Genomic DNA, 21,906 nt, shown 5'->3' with positions numbered 1-21,906 from the left:
ACGTAAGGAAAACGTAGATATGAGGAAGGAATTCAGGGAAGGAAGACGTGTAGTTGCTTCTCGTGGGTCATACAAGCGACCCAAAGTGTCTGACCTGCCACCATGCTCCGAAACCAATCCCTGGAGGTATGCAGAGTTCATGCCCATGATGAATGGGAAACTACATCTCGGAGGAGATGGGGCCATCCCCCTTGACGACATTCAATCCTGGCCAAACCTTTCGGCTTACCCGGAATGTTTCTAACAGCTGAAGAGTGAGCCGGCTTCTAAGGAAGAGACGGAACCCAAGGAAGTCATGGTTTTTGACCACGACAAGGCACAGGCTCTCTTGAAGAGTAGCCTGAAGAAGGCAGGCCATACCAACTCTAAAGTTTCTGCGTTGAGCAAGAAGCACCTTACCTTCCATGCTCCTTCATCCAGAGCTTTCCCCTTCTTGTCGAAAGCTCTCCACAGTGTGCTTAAGGCAGTTGATGCAGGCAAACCATGTCCTACGCTAGAGGAGTGTAGGCCATTGTCTGTGGCCTTGCCCACGGGCGAGAAGGATTGGAACGAGGTCCACCTAACCTTCCCGGTATCGAAGCTCGACTCGGACATCGCAGGACAGCAGTTCAGTGAGAACCTCCCAAAGCTATCGAACTTTCTCCTGAGAAGAGAACAGGAGACAAAAGAGAGACTAGCCACCTCTCTGTCCCTCCAGAACTACATGGAGATGTGTGCAGGTATTGCAAGCACCCCAGACATGTATACAGTCCTAGTCAAGATGCACATGGCTACCCTGGTTAAGGACTTGCACGCTTTTGTGAAGGCAAGGAGGGCCTGCAGAGAGTTTGTGTTTGCCGATGCAATGGTCAAACACGAGCCCAGGAAATTTATCACTTCCTGTATCTGGGGCAAGGACCTCTTCCCAAAGGAAGCAGTCCAAGAGGTAGTCGCCAAATCCACCACGGAGAATAGGAATCTTCTCCAAAAGTGGGGCATCTCTGCTAAGAGAAAATCTTCCCCTGATGCTGGTCCCCAACCTAAGAGGAAGACGAAGAAGCCAAGACTGCCTTCTCGACATATGCAACATCCCATGGTAATCATGACCACGGTGCCCTAAATGGTTGCTCAGCCGCAAACCACTTTCCAGGTGGTGCCTCAACAGCTGATAGCCCAGTCACCAGACTTTAACCTGGATTTTGAGAGGCACACCACCACCTTTCGCCTGAAAGGTAGAGGTTCTAGACGAGGCTCCTCAAGAAACCCCTCACGAGGTAGAGGAGGACGTGGTCAGGGTGGCAAACCCTCCGGATCATCCAAGCAATGAGATGCTCCAGGTAGGAGGAAGACTTCTCCACTTTCAGGATTGTTGGACCTTTGATCCCTGGGCCCACAGCCTAATCAAGAATGGACTAGGATGGAAATGGAACAGATCTCCACCTTCATTTCCTCAATTCTTCCAACACTCCACCCCGTTATTGGAAGAATATACCTTAGAACTCTTGAACAAAAAGGTTATAAGGAAAGCAAAGTCCATCAAATTCCAGGGAAGGCTGTTTTGTGTTCCCAAGAAGGACTCGGACAAACTCAGAGTCATTCTAGACTTGTCTCCACTCAACAAGTTCATCGAGAACAACAAGTTCAGGATGTTAACCCTACAACACATAAGGACCCTGTTACCAAAAGGGGCGTACACAGTCTCAATAGACCTGGCAGATGCTTACTGGCACCTTCCAGTCAGCCACCCCCTCTCCTCCTACCGAGGATTCAAGCTACGGAAGACAAAGTATGTCTTCAGAACCATGCCCTTTGGACTAAACATAGCCCCAAGTATTTTCACAAAACTTGTAGACACAGTCGTGCAACAGCTACGCTTAGAAGCGTTCAGGTAGCTGCATACCTGGACGACTGGCTGGTGTGGGCAGCATCCAAGACTGCTTGTCTGCAGGCAGCCAGAAAGGTGATCCAGTTCCTGAAACATCTGGGCTTCAAGATCAACTACAAGAAGTCTCGCCTCTCTCCAGCTCAAGAGTTTCAATGGTTGGGAATCCATTGGAACTTGCAGTCACACCGCCTCTCCATTCCACCAAAGAAGAGGAGAGAGATCGCGGGTTCTGTCAAGAGACTACTGAAATCCAACAGGATTTCAAGACGCCAACAGGAAAGAGTACTGGGCTCTCTCCAGTTTGCAGCAGTAACAGACCCAGTGCTAAAAGATGCGTCAGAAGTCTGGAGAAGATACGCATCAAACGCTCGAAGAGATCAACAGAGACCGACACCGACCTTACTGCGATCACTTCTGAGGCCGTGGTCGAAGGTCAAGAGCCTAGCAAGGACTATTCCCTTACAACCACCTCAACCATCAGTAGTCATCCACACAGATGCCTCAACGGAAGGATGGGGAGGTCATTTCCATCAAAGGAAACCTCAAGGGACCTGGTCATCCCTGTTCAAGACCTTTCACATCAACATTTTGGAGGCCATGGCAGTCCTCCTGACGTTGAAGAAGCTATCCCCTCACAGATCAGCCTACATCAAGCTGGTCTTGGACAGCGAAGTGATAGTGAGATGTCTGAACAGACAAGGCTTGAGATCGCCCTACATCAACCACGTGATGTTGCCCAATTTTCGCTTGGCAAGAAAGAAAAGATGGCACTTATCAGCAGTTCATCTACAAGGGTTCTGCAATGTGACGGTGGACGCTCTATCCAGGCGAAAGCCGATAGAGTCAGAAAGGTCCCTAGATGCAGACTCGTTCTCCTTCATCTTGTAAAAAGTCCCAGAATTGCAGATCGACCTCTTCGCAACGAGCGACAACAAGAAACTACCTCGATACGTAGCCCCATACGAGGACCCTCGGGCAGAAGCGATGGACGCCATGTCCCTCGATTGGAACAGATGGACTCACATCTATCTGTTCCTGCCAACAAATCTCCTGCTGAAGGTCCTCAACAAGCTGAGATCCTTCAAGGGGACAGCAGTAGTGGTGGCCCCCAAGTGGCCCAAGACCAATTGGTTCCCTCTGGTGATAGAACTGAAGCTGAGGCTGTTTCCTCTACCGAACCCAGTTCTATCCCAACTGGTTCAGAAGTCGACTATCTTCGCTTCATCACTGAGAACCCAAAACCTTCATCTCATGATTTTCTTGCCTTAGCAGTCAAGAAAAGGTTTGGGATCTCGAAAGACAGCATCGACTTTATAGAAGAATACAAGTCTAAATCAACCAGAAGACAATATGAATCGTCTTGGAAGAATTGGGTCTCTTTTGTTAAAGCAAAAAAGCCGACAGAAATCTCGATAGACTTCTGCCTGTCCTTCTGCATCCACCTTCCCGAACAAGGCTTGGCTTCCACCACGATAACTACGTGTAAGTCAGCTTTGACTAGACCTCTTCTATACGCCTTCCATGTGGACCTGTCGAACGAAATCTTCAACAAGATTTGGAAGGCATGCGCTAGACTTAAACCAGCAGCCCCTCCAAAGCACATTTCATGGTCTTTGGACAAAGTCTTGCACTATGCTTCAAACTTGAACAATGCAGATTGCTCCCTAAAGGATCTAACACAAAAAGTGATATTTTTGTTCGCTATAGGCTCAGGGGCTAGAGTGAGTGAAATAGTAGCCCTATCAAGAGACGAGGGCCATATTCAGTTCACAGAAGAGGGAGAACTGAATCTTTTTCCCGATCCTACCTGTCTCGCCAAAAACGAGCTACCCACTAAAAGGTGGGGTCCTTGGAGAATCTGCCCTCTGAAGGAAGATGTCTCTCTCTATGTCCAGTAGAGTGTCTAAAGGTCTATCTTCGAAGAACTTCAGACTTCAAGGGAGGACAGCTCTTCATAGGTGAAACCTCAGGATCAAACTTATCCTTGAAACAACTGAGGGCGAAGCTCACCTACTTTATTTGCAGAGCGGATCCTGACAGTACACCCGCAGGTCATGATCCGAGATAAATTGCTTCCTCGCTGAACTTCTTTCAGCTTATGGACTTTGATAGACTCCACTCATATACAGGTTGGAATTCCTCTAGAGTCTTTTATAAAGATTATGCGAAGCAAGTGCATGAAATCAAACACTTTGTGGTGGCAGCAGGTAGTGTTATAAAACCTGTTGTCTAGTGCTGCGATGAACAGTGAACTGTTTGGGACTTTACAGTGAATGGATGGAATGGGGTTAACACCTTCAAGTGTAATACCTTTTATTAAGAGTCACCCTGGTGCTCCTTGGACTGTTCTTTATAGGTGTAGAATCTAACGAATAACACCAGTGCCGTGTGTACATTCGTACGCAGTGTTTGAACTTATCCAACATCTACAGTGAAATTTTCTTAATAATTTTGCAATATCTATGAGTGGCCCTTTTTAACATATATTTCTTCCCTTACAGGTGATAAATATATATGTACTTTAAGAATGTTGGTTATGTTGTACAAGATTCTGTTTTAGATAAATTTGTTGTTGTATTTATGTTGGTCTATACAAAAAAATACTAGAAATTTATTCGCGTCTTATTCGCCCCACAAGTAGCTGAATAAAACTAGCCTGAGTCTTTTAATTATTTCCTAAAATAAAACACTTGAAATATCTTGTACGTGTGAATATGCTTATGGTAAGTTAATTCCATTTTGTTCTTATGTATACAAAACCTTCTCACTTCTATAGTCAGTGTTGACAGTTTCCCTCTAGGGGGCAGGATGCCCTAAGTTAGTGCCAAACTTAGCGGATATGACGAATAACGATTTTGTCATATATTTATGTGGTCTGGGTGACCATATAGAAGCTGATTCAAGGTAAAGGCACTTATACAAACCTACAGATATAGTACTTTCAAGTAATTCTCTGGTAAACTTCCTTCAGGACGACATGGCTGAGCCCAAAAAACGGATTTTGAAGCGAAGCGAAAAATCTATTTTTGGGTGAGATGGCCATGTCGTCCTGATGGAAGGTTCCTATTGGTAGCTTTCTAAGGGATATTTGGCTACTGTGATATTCCCAGAGAATTAACCTTTAGGTCTCCAGAATTCTAACTTCTGGCACGAATATCCTTAAAATTTCTCTTAAGGATATCCCATAAAATCAGGGGACGTATATCTTGATACGACACATAGCAATCTTCACCCCGAATAGCGTTTTCTTTTCGAGGGGGAAGAGTGGCGAAAAACAGAAGGGGAACCATTATCAAGGTTACCCTTCCTCCCGTACTACTATGAGTATCTAAGATGGCGCTCATTCCTTGTAGCATTGAGCATGGTGCTACAGATATAGTAGTTTCGGGAGGGATTTTGCCTAAGCCTTTTCTATGGAAAAGCAGTGCGGGTCCATCAGGACGACATGGCCATCTCACCCAAAAATAGATTTTTCGCATCGCTTCAAAATACGTTTTTTGGGCTCAAGCCATGTTGTCCTGATGGAAGTTTACCAGAGAATTACCAGAAAGTACTGTATCTGTGGATTTTCGTAGGTGCCTTAACCTTGGGACAATTTTTTCTATGGTCATCTGGACCATTGAGACATATGACGTTACCGTTATACGTCATTACCTCTAATCATGTACCATGTTAGGGCTTCTTGCCCCCTGCAGGGAAGAGTCATACTAGACAGTAGAAAAAGGGTCTCAAGGTTTGCATATATTGTAAGAACAAACATAAGTATCAACTAGATATACAAGAGTCTCTCGGTTTGTATATGTTGTTGGAACAATAAGTATCAACTCTATTCATAGTTTGTAAGCATACAATAATGTGAGGTTTACTTAGATAAGTAAGTAAAAGAACTCTGGCTATTCTTTATTGTTCTAACGGTGGGGCGAAATAAGATGCAATTACACTTTACTAGACATTTATTTACAATAAATGAATAGAAAAAGAATAGTAACATTAAAAGAATTACACATGCAACTTTATACAGAAAGTTTTCTACCTGAAAGGGAAGAAATGATTAGTGCCACTATGAGATTTGAAAATTTTGATAAAATTTTCCAATATAATTTTCTGTAAATATTGTATACTATCAACACTGTACAAGTACACACGGCACAAGTGTTATCTGTATAATTCTACACATGAAATTTTGAACAGTCTTTAGTGTCACCATGGTGACACCCACTTAAAAAGTGTTGCACTGGAAGGTGTCAACACCTTTTCACCCTAATTGATCGTCCCAATCAATTCACTGTTCATCGCAGTACTAGACGACAGGTTTTAAAACACTACCTGCTGCCACCACGTAATGCTTCAGTTCGTGCACTTGCTTCGCATAATGTTTATAGAACACTGGATGATTTCCATCCAGTTTATGAGCGAAGACACTCAACTTATTTCAGTATATGGATACTGAAAAAAGTTCAGTGATGAAGCAACTTTCCTTGGATCATGACCTGCGGGTGTACTGTCAGGATCCGCTCTGCGAATGAAGTATATGAGCTTCGCCCTCAGTTGTTTTAGGGATAAGTTTGATCCTGAAGTTTCTCCTTTAAAGAGCTGTCCTCCCCTGAAGTCTGAAGTTCTTCGAAGATAGACCTTTAGACATTCAACTGGACACAGAGAGACATCTTCCTTCAGAGGGCAGATTCTCCAGGGACCCCATCTCTTATTGGGTAGCTTGTCTTTGGCCAGAAAGGTTGGATCAGGAAAAAGATTCAGTTCTCACACTTCTGTGAACTGAATATGGCACTTGTTTCTGGATAGGGCCACTATTTCACTAACTCTAGCCCCAGAGGCTATAGCAAACAGGAAAAAACCTTTTGGGTTAGATCCTTAAGAGAATAATCTTCATTGTTCACTTTTGAAGCATAATATAGGACCTTGTCCAAGGACCATGAAATGGGCTTCGGAGGAGCTGCAGGCCTAAGTCTAGTACATGCCTTCGGGATCTTGTTAAAGTTTTCGTTCATCAGGTCCACTTGAAAGGCATATAGAAGAGGTCTAGTCAGGGTCGACTTACACATAGTTATCGTGTTGGCTGCCAGACCTTGTTCATGAAGGTGGATAAAGAAGGGCAGACAAAAGTCTATTGAGATTTCTTTCGGTCCTTTTGCTTTAATGAAAGCAACCCACTTTTTCCAAGACGATTCATACTGTCTTCTAGTTGACTTAGACTTGTATTCTTCTAAGAAGTCTATACTGCCTTTTGAGATCCCAAATCTTTTCTTAACCACCAAGGCGAGAAAATCATGAGATGAAGGTTTTGGGTTCTCTGTGATGAAGCGAAGACAGTCGACTTCTGAACCCATTGAGATAGTGCTTGGTTCGGTAGAGGAACCAGCCTCGGCCTCAGTTCCATTATCAGAGGGAACCAGTTGCTCTTAGGCCACTTGTAAGCCACTAGAGCTGCCGTTCCTTGGAAGGATCTCACCTTGTTGAGGACCTTCAGCAGGAGATTGGTCGGAGAGAACAGGTAAATCTGGGTCCATTTGTTCCAATCGAGGGACATGGAGTCCGTCGCCTCCGCTAGTTGGTCCTTGTATGGGGCTACATATCGAGGTAGTTTCTTGTTGTCGCTCGTGGCGAAGAGGTCGATCTGCAGTTCCGGGACTTGTTGCAAGATGAAGGAGAATGAGTCTGCGTCTAGGGACCACTCTGACTCTATCGGCTTGAGCCTGGATAGAGCGTCCACTGTCACGTTGCAGAACCCTTGAAGGTGAACTGCTGATAAGTGCCATCTGTTCTTTTCCGCTAGATGGAAGATGGCTAATATCACATGGTTGATGTGCGGCGATCTCAAGCCTTTTCGGTTCAGACATCTCTTTATCACTTCGCTGTGCAAGATCAGCCTGATGTGGGCTGATCTGTGAGGGGAGAGTTTTTTCAACATCAAGAGGACTGCCATGGCCTCCAAAATGTTGATGTGAAAGGTCTTGAACAGAGAAGACCAAGTCCCTTGGACTTTCTTTTGATGGGAGTGACCTCCCCATCCTTCCGTCGAGGCATCCGTGGGGATTGTCACCAATGGTGGAGGTGGTTGCAAGGGTACAGTCCTCTTTAGGTTCTTGGCCTTCGACCATGGCTTGAGAAGTGATCGTAGTAAGGACGGTATCGGTCTTTTTAGATCTCCTCGAGCGTTTGATGTGTATCTTCTCCAGACTCCTGATGCATCTTTCAGCTGTGCTCTTAGCACTGGGTTTGTTACTGCTGCGAACTGGAGAGAGCCCAGTACTCTTTTCTGTTGGCGTCTTGAGATCCTGTCGGATTTCAGTATTCTCTCGACAGACCCCGCAAACTCTCTCTTCTTCCCTGGGGGAATGGAGAGGTGGTGTGACTTCAAGCTCTAATGGATTCCCAGCCATTGAAACTCCTGAGCTGGAGAGAGTCGAGACTTCTTGAAGTTGATCTTGAATCCCAGATGTTCCAGGAACTGGATCACTTTCTTGGATGCTTGCAGACAAGCCGTCCTGGATGCTGCCCACACCAGCCAGTCGTCCAGGTACGCTGCTACCTGAACACCTTCTAGGCGTAGTTGTTGAACGACTGCGTCTGCAAGTTTCGTAAAGATCCTTGGGGCTATGTTTAGTCCGAAGGGCATGGCTCTGAAGACATTCTTTTTCTTCTGTAGCTTGAATCCTAGGTAGGAGGGGAGGGGGCGACTGACTGGGAGATGCCAGTAAGCATCTGCCAGGTCTATTGAGACTGTGTACGCCCCTTTTGGTAACAGGGTCCTTATGTGCTGAAGGGTTAACATCCTGAACTTCTTGTTCTCAATGAACTTGTTGAGTGGCGACAAATCCAGAATGACCCTGAGTTTGTGTGAGTCCTTCTTGGGAACACAAAACAGCCTTCCCTGGAATTTGATGGACTTTGCTCTCCTTATTACCCATTTTCTTGAGAGTTCTAGGGTATATTCTTCCAGTGAAGGGGTCGAGTGTTGGAAGAACTGAGGAAATGATGGTGGAGGCTTGCTCCAGCTCCATCCAATTCCATTCTTGATTAGGCTGTGGGCCCAAGGATCAAAGGTCCAACGATCCTGAAAGTGTTGGAGTCTCCCTCCTACTTGAAGCATCTCATTGCTTCGATTGTCCGGAGGATTTACCTCCCTGACCGCGTCCTCCCTTACCTCGTGAGGGGCGTCTTGAGGAGCCCCGTCTGGAGCCTCTACCTTTTGCACGAAAGGTAGTGGCTTGCCTCTCAAATGCAGGATTGAATGCTGGTGACTAGGAAACCAGCTGCTGAGGCACCACTTGGAATGGGGTTTGTGGTTGAGCAACCACTTGGAGCACCACAGTCATGGTGACTGTGGGATGTTGTTGGGCAGGCTGAGAAGGTAGTCTGGGCTTCTTAGTCTTCTTTGTAGGTTGGGGACCCACATCTGGGGAAGAATTCCGTTTTGATGAGATGCCCCACTTCTGGAGAAGGTTCCTATTCTTCGTGGCGGCTCTATCAACTACCTCCTTGACCACTTCATTTGGGAAGAGGTCTTTACCCCAGATATTGGAAGATATCAGCTTCCTGGGTTCGTGTTTCACTGTTGCTGCAGCAAACACGAACTCTCTACATGCTCTCCTGGCCCTCATAAAGCTGTACAGGTCCTTTACTAAGGTGGCCATATGCATTTTGGCCATGACCATGTTTATGTCTGGGGGGCTTTTTTGGCCTGCACACATCTCCATGCAGTTCTGTAGGGATAGTGATGCTGCAAATCTCTCCTTTGTCTCTTGCTCCCTACGCAAGAGAAAGTCTGACAGTTTCAGGAGATTTTCGCTGAACTGTCGTCCCTCGATATCTGCATCCAACTTCCTCACTGAGAAGGTTAGGTGGACTTCAGTCCATTCCTTATCCTTCATGGGCAGGGCTAACGACAGAGATCTAAACTCCTCTGGTGTAGGGCAAGATTTACCTGCCTCCACTGCCTTGGCAACAGCTTTAAAAGCCTTCGATGTAAAAGGGAAGGCTATTGAAGCAGGAGCAAGAAAGGTAGGATGCTTCTTGCCCAAGGCGGACACTTTCGAGTTCGTGTAGCCCACCTTTTTCAGGCTACTGGACAAGAGAGCCTGTGCCTTGTCTTGGTCAAATACCATGACCTCCTTGGGTTCCATTTCCTCTTTTGATGCTGGCTCCTGCTTCAATCAAATGAAGCAGTCTGGGTAAGCATTAAAGCTTGGCCAGAACTGGATGTCGTTTAAGGGGATGGCTCCCATCTTCTCCGATATGTAGAGTTTGCCGTTGGTAATTGGCATAAACTCCGTATACCTCCAGGGATTGATTTCGGAGCAGGATGGGGGGTCTTGGACTCTGGGTTACTTGTATGACCCTCGGGAGGCGGTGAGTCGAGCTTTACAGAGCTCTTTCTCAAGTTTCGCTTCCCTAGCTTCGCCTTGCTTGCGAATACTCTCCATGAGGGCCGAATGATGGGCCAGTTGCTGGCTCATGTCACCTGATGGAGGGGTAGAAGTAGAGGATGTTGAGGGTAACGGCACTGACGGAAGGGACTCTGACTCGATATCGTCTTCTTCTTCCGGAGGTAGAGTAGACTCCTCCTCGGGATCATCTTGCAACAGATCCTTTTCAGTGTCCGTGGACACTTCAGACATCCTTTCCTCCTGGTGGATGTCCATGCCTTGCAATGCCTCATTGACATCCGGCAGATGCTGCAGTTTTGGGGGTCCCAGTACCGCAGGGTTTCGGTAGTGATGGTGCAGGGGGCATGAGACCTGCACGCTTTGTGACCACAGAAGCTCCTACTCCTGTGGTTACAGAAGATCACATCGCATTTCATTTGGTCCTCCTGTAAAGAAAGGAAATTAAAATGAGTATGCGGTCGTTTATCTCACCTGATAAACAATTTATGCAAAATATTAATATTTTAACCATTATAGCTTAGGATAGTAAGCTAGAAGGGAAATAGGAAAGACACATACTTGTGTCTCCTGTCTAGCCAATTGCTGTGACCGCCCCCAAAATTAAAGTTATAGAGATTCCTTATCAAGGCAAACTCAGAGAGAAGGGTTCTAACCTCTAGGGATAGAATAAGTGTATACTAACACTGACCCTTCTTTAATTCTTTAATATTGCGGGGTATGTTGTTAACTGATTAACTATCAGTGTATTGAAGGAAATCTCTTCTTTCAATATAGGATTGGTCTCAACAATACACTGTGCCAGGATACACAAGGTATGTTGGAAAATAACTACTGTATAATATATACTATAGTTTTCTGTCTGCAGTATATACCATACTACAAATATACTGGCTACTGTATAATCATATACTGTAGTTCAGCCGGCATGTTGCCAGGTAGGCTAGCACCTGGCGGCACGGTCCGGCCGGCATGGGTAGTACCTGGCGGCACGGTCCAGCCGGCAGTTAGTACCTAACAGCACCGGTCCAGCCGGCAGTATTACCTGGCGGCACTAGCTGACAGAGAGAGAGAAAGCATGTAGTGAAGGGCTACCTTATTAAATTGTATGTTTACAATAAATAAGGGTGTAAGTACTATATCTTACTGCCTTCCTACAGAATGAGGGTTCAAATGGAAGGGGAGAATGCATCATCTAAGCTTCCATCCAGCCAGAAATCTGTCGCCAGTCGCGGCCGGGAGGACTGAAGAACACTCAGCGGTTTAGGGGTCTCCCACCGGCAGTCGTCACCACAACCTTTCCCGGAGCTTTGCGTCCATAAGGGAAAGACTGAGTGACTATACAGGTGGTTATGTAGGAGCCTGGCCGGCACCACAATATACTCGGCAAGCGGTGAGATTGTAGGACAACGGCCACAGGATTGCGATACTAAGGCCATCGCTAAAGGACAGAGAGGGGCAGGGAAAAGGGTCCTGTATCCAGTGTAGAAGAAGGCGGCAGGATTGCTGCCACTTCCACACAAGGGTGAAACTTTGTTTCAGTATCGGCGCCATCCTAGGCGGCAGAAGAATAACTATTCTTAAGCCTAGGGTCTGCCGAAACAGGACTATTCTTCTAAACCGCAGGGGAGAAGGTGGCGGCATCATACTATCACTTCAAGTGCGGCCTAGGGAGGCTTAGCCTCCTATGCAAACAGCTCTAAGCCGGCAGGGGAGTGACTACTCACCCTGCTGCCCGGCCGCCGGTAGAAAGACTGAATACTCTGAGGTTCTGTTGAGAACCCACGCCGGGATACTCGCCGGCAAGGGTGGGAGACAGAAAACACTAGCCTAGTCAAGCCAGAGTGACCTACTCTATGGCAAGACCATGATAGGGTTGTCGCCTATGGCGGCACAGAGGGAAGGAGGGATTACCCTTAAATCTCCACAGGAGACGAGTATCGAGTTATATAACTAATTCTGGGAGATATACTATTTCCCGTTGAATTGATAAAATGATACACGAGGGTAAACGAGGATAATGTATGAAAGTATACTAAAGCGCATGGGTTAGGTAGCCTAGCGTGAGGCGAGATCTTGCCAAAACTCTAACGTATACGATCGACATAAGGAAGAGGAAATTTGTATGCATATATATATCTTTACTAGTATAATTGTGCCTAAATAGCTTTCATAATTTATTAATGCTATTACAACTGGGAATGTCGTTCTGCTGACTAAATAACACATACATAACGAATGACAGCGCCCATGGCACCTCCGGTGACCGGCCAAGCTCCATAACACATTAAATTAAACTAATTTCATTGTGAAGCAGGAGCTAAAAATTATACACTGTAAAGAATAAATACTCAACTTTCCAGAGGAAGAAGAAGCTGGAGATTGCATTATAAATCCCCTCAATAACGATCACAAATGTTAGATCAACAGGGAAAACCACCGTGCGAAAGCACTACAGAAATAGGAATGAGCGCCATCTTGGATACTCGTAGTAGTATGGGAGGAAGGGTAACCTTGATAACGGCTCCCCTTCTGTTTTTTGCCACTCTTCCCCTTCAAAACGAAAACGCTATTCGGGTGAAGATTTCTATGTGTCGTATTAAGATATACGTGCCCTGATATTATGCGATATCCTTAAGAGAAATTTTAAGGATATTTGCGCCAGGAGTTAGAATTCTGGAGACCTAAAGGTCAATTCTCTGGGAATATCACTGTAGCCAAATATCCCTTAGAAAGCTACCAATAGGAACCTTCCATCAGGATGACATGGCTTGAGCCCAAAAAACTGATTTTGAAGCAAAGCGAAAGATCTTTTTTTGGGTGAGATAGCCATGTTGTCCTGATAGACCCGCCCTCCTTTTCTAGAAAAGGAGTATACATATGTAACAAATCCCCACCCAAAACTACTCTATCTGTAGCCATCCATGCTTGATTGCAACAAGGAATGAGTTGCCATGAGTGGCTCTGTAGTAGTACGGGAAGGGGATCCACCAGGTAACCTGGATGACGGATCCCCTTCATTTTCGCCACTCTTCCCCCTCAGAGCGAAAACTCTATTGGGGTGAAGATTGCCATGTGTGTCGTATCAAGAAATACGTCCCCTGATATTATGCGATATCCTTAAGAATTTTCTTAAGGATACTGGCAGAAGAAGTTAGAATTCTGGAGACCTATGGTCAAATCTCTGGGAGTATCACTGTAGCTAAATATCCCTTAGAAAGCTGCCTAAAGGAACCTTCCATCAGGATGACATGGCTATCTCACCTAAAAATAGATTTTTTGCTTTGCTTCAAAATCTGTTATTTGTTACATACAGAGAGAGAGAGAGAGAGAGAGAGAGAGAGAGAGAGAGAGAGAGAGAGAGAGAGAGAGAGAGAGAGAGAGAGAGAGAGTTTTCATATACCATGCACTATACAAAAGAAGTCTTTGTTAAGCAAATCTATACTGTTTACAATATATGAGGGAAAATATTGCCGACTCGTTACTGAAAGTTAGGCTATTCACTGCCGATAAACGAACCCAGACTACATGTGAAAACCTTGAACACCCACAGGGAAAAAATGAAGCTTTTATATATACAGTACTAGACAAAAGTAATGCTTTAATATACCATCATTACCACTACCATTAAAATTATCGAAAGGTTGGAGAAAGATAAAGATTGCCGAGAATGTAACCACAATTCTGTTTAAATTTTTTCAGTTGGACTCTCATAGTTAAAAGTAGATTTCATTGTTGATATGGAATTTTTCCTTAAATAGATTATTTAATATGAAATTAAGTTAATAAAAGGTAAAGTAAATATTGTTTGGTTACATTTTTGGGCTCGAACCATGTCGTACTGATGGAAGTTCCTTTCGGCAGCTTCCTACGGTATAATATTTCTGCGTGTGATATTACAAGAGAATTACCGTCAGGTATCACATGGTTCCAACCCCCGGGATGACTTTCCGAAGATATCGTGTATAATCAGGGACGTATCCAAAGATAACCATAGATATCTGCACCCCCAATAGACTTTACCCAGTCTAATCCACTAAGGGGAAGGATAAGTGAGGAGCCGTTACATATCCTCTCACCTTACGGTACCCCATACGTCTCTGGCGCCCTATTCCTTTGTTTGCAGCTTAGATCTACTGTTGTTGTTGTTTCGTTGTGCCCTCTTTCTCAGCTTCTTTTGAAGATTTTCTTCATATGATGGCTTCCTTTTCATCGTCTAAGTTGAGTACCAACCTTTCTTTGCAGTTTGCTTTAGCTGTAAATGTTTTGGATTCCTTCGAGGAAAGTTATTTAGCTTTTACGATGAGGGAGCCGTAGCGCTCCGAGTCAAGGTGGCTTGGGGTTCTTGTTACGTACCTGATCGCCCTTATTTTTCGTGTTCACTTTATTTATTGTGTAAGTTTCACGTTAGCTAGTATTTGTTTAACATTGCAATGCTTTTGGGCTCCATTTTATGTTTGCATTTACATTGCATTATTGTATTTTATGTTTTTGTTGGTGCGTGTCAGTTTCAGGTAGCCTAGTCTAAAGAGCGGTAACTTTTCAGTTGAAGACGGACTCGCCGATGTCGTTTAGGTCTGTCTTACCGGATTCGTTGATAGTGGCTTTTCTCTTAGGGTTTTTTTTACCTCAGTTATACTAGTTTTCCGAGTTATTTTATCCACTTGTTTTCGATTTTTTGGTATTTTAGACCATTTAGGCTCTTGGCCATTGTGCTGCAATCAATTGTGATTTCTCAGGCTAGGTATGCACAGATTTTGGAGCTCCCCTAAATGAGATCACTCTGTGAAGGGTGATCTCATTTAGTTGGTACTCTGACTTTCTGTACTGCCGTTCCTTTTAGCCTTTGGGATTTCTCCTTTGACTTGCTGCATCCAGGCCTAGCCTATCTTTCGACAGCGTATCCCTTTGTCCGCCATGATACATTCGTTCGAGATTTCTCATGCTGGGTACTTGCAGTTCTTTCGAGTTCTCCTTTGCGAAGGGTGAGCTCAAAATGTTGCTGCGCTGACATTATTGTTCTGCCGTTTCCTAGCCTCTGAGATTTTTAGATTGAGTAGCATCATTTACTTAGTTATTAATTTTAGATACTTATAATGGACATTCTACCCCATGTCATTACCTCTCTCTGTGGTTGATCTTTCCGGCACTGACATTGACGTCAAAATTTTGTTTGTTCCGTAACTGGAACACAAACCACGCTATTTAATATGGGTATTGCTTTTGGCGTAGTTGAAATGACGAGCCATTAAAATTTAGCGGGTGTTAACTACCCATACCACTAGTTAGCGTGGGTAGGGGAGGGTAGCTTGCTACCGCCCCTCCTCCCCCTCACACACCTGTGATTGAGCTCACTTTGCTCTCGACTCAGATGGTGAACGGACGTCGCCTTATTTGGCAGCCATTAATCTGTTGTTTTGCTTTTTTCTTTTCTCTAATGTGTGATTGGGAAGTTGACTTCTGTGACCATGCGCACCTGCCCTGTACTCTCCGGCCCCCCTTGTGGAACTTTTATGTCGGCGGTGGAGGCAGATCATCCTATATGCTGAGGTCAATGGTGTGATAGTGTAAATAAGTGTAATGAGTGTAGGGAATGGTCTTCCTGACAGTTGGAGAGGTTTGGGCGACGGCGGAAGCAGAAGTCTAAGCGGGATATTTCTCCTTTGAAGGTTCCTTCGAAGGGAGGAAAACCCAAGGTCTCCTCTTCCGTCTCCTGACCCTCCTCCAAAGCTCCTACTCGTTCGGCCTCTTATGACAGACCGTCGAGTAGTAGCGTAGACCAAGTTAATGTCGGCCAACCCCGGTCCTCGAGAGATGGTGTTGCTTCCCCTAGTGAAGCGGCCCCACCTCTCCCTGGGGTGAGGCCTTGTCACTAACCCCTTTATTGCAGATTTGGTTGTCCTTGGGGTTCTCGGGTCCGCCCTCCAAGGAAGCTATGCTGCAGTTCATCCCTATGGGTGCTTCTGCTCAGCAGTCATCGTTGCCGTCAGAGGTAGATCCTCTGGCCCTCGTCAATGTTGTAGTGTCAGAGGTGTCACATTTGATGTCATCCGACTCCTCTGCCCCTCCAGACTCTCCAGCGGTTGCTGCCGACTTAGTTTCCCCCGTTCCTGAACATCCTTCGAGGGGGAAACTAAGTCCAACGTCTGTCTCTCCTGTGAGTGTTTCTTCCCCTCGGGGGAGTTCACTCAAAGAGACTCCTCTTCGGAGGACTGCTGCGGCGCACGATCAGCTTGCTGATCCAACAGCCCCTAGAGGGCGCCTTCGTTGAAAAGCTAGCCCTCCACTTCGCCGTAGAGGTCTCCCTTCACCACCGGTGAAGAGGCGCCTCTTTAGTTCGTCTGCTTCGTCGTCACAGCCGTCCCCTGCAGAGGAGCCTCCGCTGCAGTCATCTGACCTTTGACTGTCACTGCACTTGCTACTAGTTCCTGACCATCCACCCTTCAGACCTGCCAACCTTCCATCACTGTTCCTGTTCCCGGTAAAGCCTCTTGAGGCTCTACCAAAGTGTGCAGCTGCGTGCCATCGCACTGCAGCTCGCCAACCTACAGGACATCAGCACTCACAAGCAGCTTGTCATCAACAGATGCGCTCTACTGCGCGTCAGCGCTCTACTGCGCTTTGGCGCGCCCCTACGCTGCTCGCCCTCATAGACGGCAGCTACATCATGCGCCTAGGCATCAACGCTTTCCTGTGCATCAGCGCTCTCCTGCGCGCCCACGTGCCCATGGTCGCCTGCGTGCCCTGCGCTCACATGCCCATGGTCGCCTGCGTGCCCTGCGCTCACATGCCCAGGGTCGCCCACAATCTCCTGTGCACCAGCGCTCTCATGCGCGTCAGCAATCTCCTACACGCCCACGATCTCCTACGCGCCAGCGCTTCCTGCGTGCCAGTGCTCTCCTGCGCGCCAACGCTCTCCTGCGCGCCAGCACTCTCCCACGCGCCAACACTCACCTACACACCAGCGCTCTCCTGCGCGCCAAATCTTTCCTGTGCACCAGCGCGCTCCCGCGCGCCAGCACTCACCTGCATGTCAACGAGTTCCTGCGCGCCAATATTCTCCTGCGCGCCAGCACTCACCGCCACGCCATCACTCTCCTGCGCGCATGTGCCATCGCACGCCTATGTGCTCTCCTGCGTGGCAGGTCTCTCATGCGCGCACGCACCAGGACATGCGCGCCGGCAATCATCCGTACGCACGCGCCAACACGTGCCCGCATGCGTGCGCCAACACTTGCCAGCGCGCCAGCTCTCGCCTGGCCAGGTCACCGTCGCCTCATTCCCCTCCCCACAAACGCATTTCAGCGCGCCCTTCTGGAGAAGGGAAACGTCAGAGTCGTAACACAGGCATTCAATCCTGCCCTGTCCGGCCACTCGTCAGAGTAGCCTATAGCTCTGGACTCGCGACACAGAACCATGGCTTCCTCTACCCCTTTGAAGAGGAAAAGAGGAGTTTCCTCAATTTCTCCTCTGTACGGCATCTACGCAATCTAGTCAAAGATTTTCTGGTGGCTCTGTACAAGACAGTTAATTCTGAAGACCACCATGGGACTGGTCGGCATTTGAATAATCTTGTAGTTTTGGGAATCGAATTGATCCCTGCTGCATGGCTAGTTCCATTCAGTAAGTGTATGGCATCATCAATACTTTCACACTGTTCTGTACTCCCCTCGATTTCACTTAGCTCATGAAATTTGACCAAGTTCGCCTTGTCTAAGATTCCATTGTGGCGATCTTTGTAAAGGTGGACCATTGTTGGTGTTTATAAGGATTGATGCATGTTCACTAGTATGCCAATCATCTAATGTCCTCCAATCAACCGGCGTCAATGACCTTAGATGTCAGGATGCCTGAAAACTTTAAATCAATCAATCCTCCAATCAAAATCAAGATGGCAGTTGAAGCTTGCAATTGAAAGGTCAATGTATGACAAGGTACCTGTCTGAACATGGAAGTGTGTGGGCTCTCCTATACTAAGGAGTTCCGCATCCTCATTTTCCACAATTGATGATATAATATTGCCCCTGGTTTTTGCTAAAACATCACCCCACATAGGATGTCTACCATTCAAATCTCCAAGTAAAAGAAAAGGTTGAGGGAGATGTTGACTACCCTTTACTAAATTATCATGAGATAGGTTATCAATTTGGAGGCAAGTACAGAGTAGATTGTATGATTTCTCTTTATATCAATCTGTACAACCACTGCCTGCAGAGGTGTACGGATATACAAAGATATTTGGGGAACATCACGACGAACGTCCATGAGACTTCAGCCATGGCTCCCTACTCGGTGATCATATGACGTCCTATAGATAATATATTCACGAGGACAAGGGGTATTAGCATCAAGCTTGCTCTCTTGTAGACATATAATTATGGGGGAATGCTCATGAATTAAGAGCTTAAGTTTTTCCTATTTGGCCATTAAACCCTGACAATTCCATTGCAAAATGGAGGAAAAAATTATGGTTTATTTTTTGGAAAAACTTTTGGATGAAGTCTTCCCATAAGCAATTTTTGATCTAGCACTATTTCCCGGTGGTTTTATTAGAGAGGGTCTTGATAAATTGGGTTTTGTGTTTGTGGATTTCTTTTTGTCCTTTTGATCTAATTGTTGATGGGGATGGTGGACCTCAACTTTAATTTCTAATTTATTTAAATTGTCTTCTGGTTGATCAAAATCATCATATTGATTTGATTTCATAACTCTAATATTCTTTATGGAAGGGGGGTGAGAGAGATGGAGGTCTCTCCTTTCCGATTAATAGGTGGTGAGCTACCAGGTTTTTCCCCTTCCCCACCTCAGGTGCACCTGTAACTTGGTTTCTAGTGGAACCTCCATCAAATCAGGCAAGGACATGGCCTGAGAGAGGTTAGTATTATTGTTGGTAATGGGGGATGAAGGATGTACAGAAATGGGCAATGCCCCAGTTTTAGTACACCGTGGCAAGGTCTTAGAAGGCAATATACTTACCTTGTCATGCAAAACCTTACTATCATTGGATAAGGTATTTCCTTTCTTGGAATTACTGGCAGCACTATATGAGGTATATTTTCTCTTGATTTTAATGCCCTTGAATAGCTGTTTGGTTTATTCAGTAGTCTTTTGGCATGTCCCACACTCATGTGTTCTACACTGGATTTGTTGAGGGTAGCTTCTTCAAACTTATAAATCTCACAGCACCTGACAGTGGATTTACAGTTTGAGTTTTAGTTCAAACAGCTGGCCTCAAGTGTACAGTCTCCATGGTAAGGTCTGATACAGATGCTACACATTTTTTAATTTTTACAGACTTAAGAAGGGTGTCCGAATTCGAAACACTTGAAACATTGCAGGGGCTTCTGTTTGAAAGGTCAAACTTTAATTCTTTCATTTTTAATAATAATGTGGAAAGGCACATCAGCAACCTAGAAGGTAAGGATAAGATAATCATCGACATTCAAGGAACCTTACGCACTTTCCACACTATTAATTGATCACATGGCAGAGGGAAAGGAAAACGTCTGAAGCGTCAAGGAGGACCCCGCACTCTTCTAGATCATCGAGGTCAGCGAAGATCTTCCGAAGGGGAGGACTGCTCAGCAGGAACAGGAAGATGTCTAGAAGACCTCGGGGATTCTAGGGGGGGATCTCACTCTAGGACGAGAGAGATACCTGCCCACAGGAGAGACCTGCCTCGGACTTTGCTCTGCCCTGACAGAAGAGTCGGCTCAGCAAGGGGGAAGCACAGTCTGGCAAAAGAGAAAAGGCAGGAGTCATCTGCAGACACAGCGGACGATACTTCAGAATCTCGTAAGCCCACATTCAGTAATAACAAGGAATTCACCTCTGAGGAAGTCGGAGTTTGCTACTTCTTCACACCGAGTTGAAGAAGCTCAAAAAGCGCCTTCTTTGAAGAGGGGCTGGTCAAACCAAGGGACGGCCACGCATGAAAAATCAGAAAATGCAACATCGTCTCTCGAGAACTGAGGCTGACTTGGAGTTAATTGGACTATGCTTCTCTTCGATGATTCCCCGGGGGAAAACGACCGACCAGGAGCTTTGGGGGAAGGTCAGGGGTGGAAGAGGCCGCCTTGCTTTTCTTCGACTTCAAGGAAGACTTCGAAGCCGAATAATCCCTTTTGGATTTCTTCTTACGCCAGCGCCCAAATTTCTCCCACTAAGAGTCAGACCACTCCCAGCATTCAGGGCAGGTGTTGTCCTGTTCACAACGCTGCCTCACTCAGGCATGACACAACAGATGCAGGTCCGTATCAATGGACGACATAAAAGTACCGCAGGAGCGGCCCTCAGTTCCTGGGCAGGTCCACATGAGGACAGCCAAGAGGACAGGACACACAGACTGAAAAGAAAAAGAAAACAAAGCAATTAGTTAGTAATGACAAGTCAATAATTGGTGATGAGGAAGAGCTGCAACGTTCGAAAGCAAAGTGGGTTCGCAGCCCAGGTGTGAGCGAGCGGGGTAGCTACTACACCACCCCCTAACTAGTGGGTGGGTGGTTAACCCGTGCTAAAAATCTAATGGCTCGTCTTTCAGGATTGCCAAAAGTAACATTCCTTATAAATAGCATTGGTTTGTATTTAGTGACGGAACAAATTATACTTGTGTTTTTGTATGTATACCATCTTCTGTCATCTGCAGCAAAAGAAATGCACAACACATCTTTTTCATTGGTGTCACTAGGATTCTGAATAAAATAAACAATACAAGTAAAACAGCTTATCAAGAACAAGACACAATTTCATAAAATTATATATATTGGAAATTGAATCTGAATCCTCTACTCACTTATTGATATGATATTGATCCAAAGGCCAAGTTGCAGGAATGAATATAAATCATAACTACAGTATTTGGGGTACAGTATCCTTTAGATTATCATACTTTTTCTCCTTTATACAGCAAGTAATCCTTAATTTTACAATATACCAATACAGTACTGAAAACATCTAAAGGCTATCTAATTTAAGGCCCATCTTTTCCATTCAAACCTAAGCTAACCTGACACAATTCTATTAAATTTACAAAAATGTTTTACTGTCCAAAGGAGTTTTCATTTTATAACATGAATTGCTTCCATAAATTCATAAGGCATACACAGTAAACCTTATTTTTATCCATGGACTTTTTAATGTATAAATTCAATACTGTGGAATGCACATGTTCTTATATTGTTTAAAAATAATAAGTTAAAAATATTCAACAAATAGAAAGATGAGAACGAAAGAGAACTTACAAATTTTGAATTACTTTAAAAATTTGTGGAGAGAAAAATTGGAGGTAAGAGGTTGTTGCATTATCATTACTTGCAATACAAACATTCTGGGATAATATAAGAAAGTAGGTAAATTTGTAAAACCAAGCCATGTAATGTACTTACATCTGAAATAGCTTTTTCTGCAGATTCCACTTTATCAAATGTTACAAATCCACAGCTGAAAGTATTAAAGTTTATTATTAAAGTACTGCATACAGTATAGTTTTCAAAAGGCAAACAAGTAAAACAAAATTAGTAAAAAAGAAATATTTGGGCTCGGCCATGTCTTCCTGATGGAAAGTTCCTTTATGTACCTTTTTAAGGGATATTTGCCACAGTGATACTCCCAGAGAATTAACCGAAGGTCTCCAGAATTCTA

General features: G+C 45.3%; 1 protein-coding gene across 2 annotated transcripts in view; it reads right to left on the bottom strand.

Annotated features, from left to right (window-relative positions):
- The window catches only part of Nelf-E (negative elongation factor E), a 585,662-nt gene that overhangs the window by 382,041 nt on the left and 181,715 nt on the right, over positions 1-21,906 (bottom strand). Inside the window, exon 5 of one of the 2 annotated variants that reach the window (XM_068373903.1) lies at positions 21,651-21,705. The exons of the other annotated variant lie outside the window; for it this stretch is intronic. Within the exon in view, the coding sequence (XP_068230004.1) occupies positions 21,651-21,705 (55 nt within the window). The remainder of the gene's footprint in view (positions 1-21,650; positions 21,706-21,906) is intronic. 2 annotated transcript variants of the gene reach the window in all.

Source organism: Palaemon carinicauda, chromosome 5 (genome assembly GCF_036898095.1).
Source record: "Palaemon carinicauda isolate YSFRI2023 chromosome 5, ASM3689809v2, whole genome shotgun sequence".
In the NCBI taxonomy this organism is placed as follows: domain Eukaryota; kingdom Metazoa; phylum Arthropoda; class Malacostraca; order Decapoda; family Palaemonidae; genus Palaemon; species Palaemon carinicauda.
The sequence above is the reverse complement of the archived record's forward strand: the minus strand, read 5'-3'. Positions and strand labels throughout refer to the sequence as shown.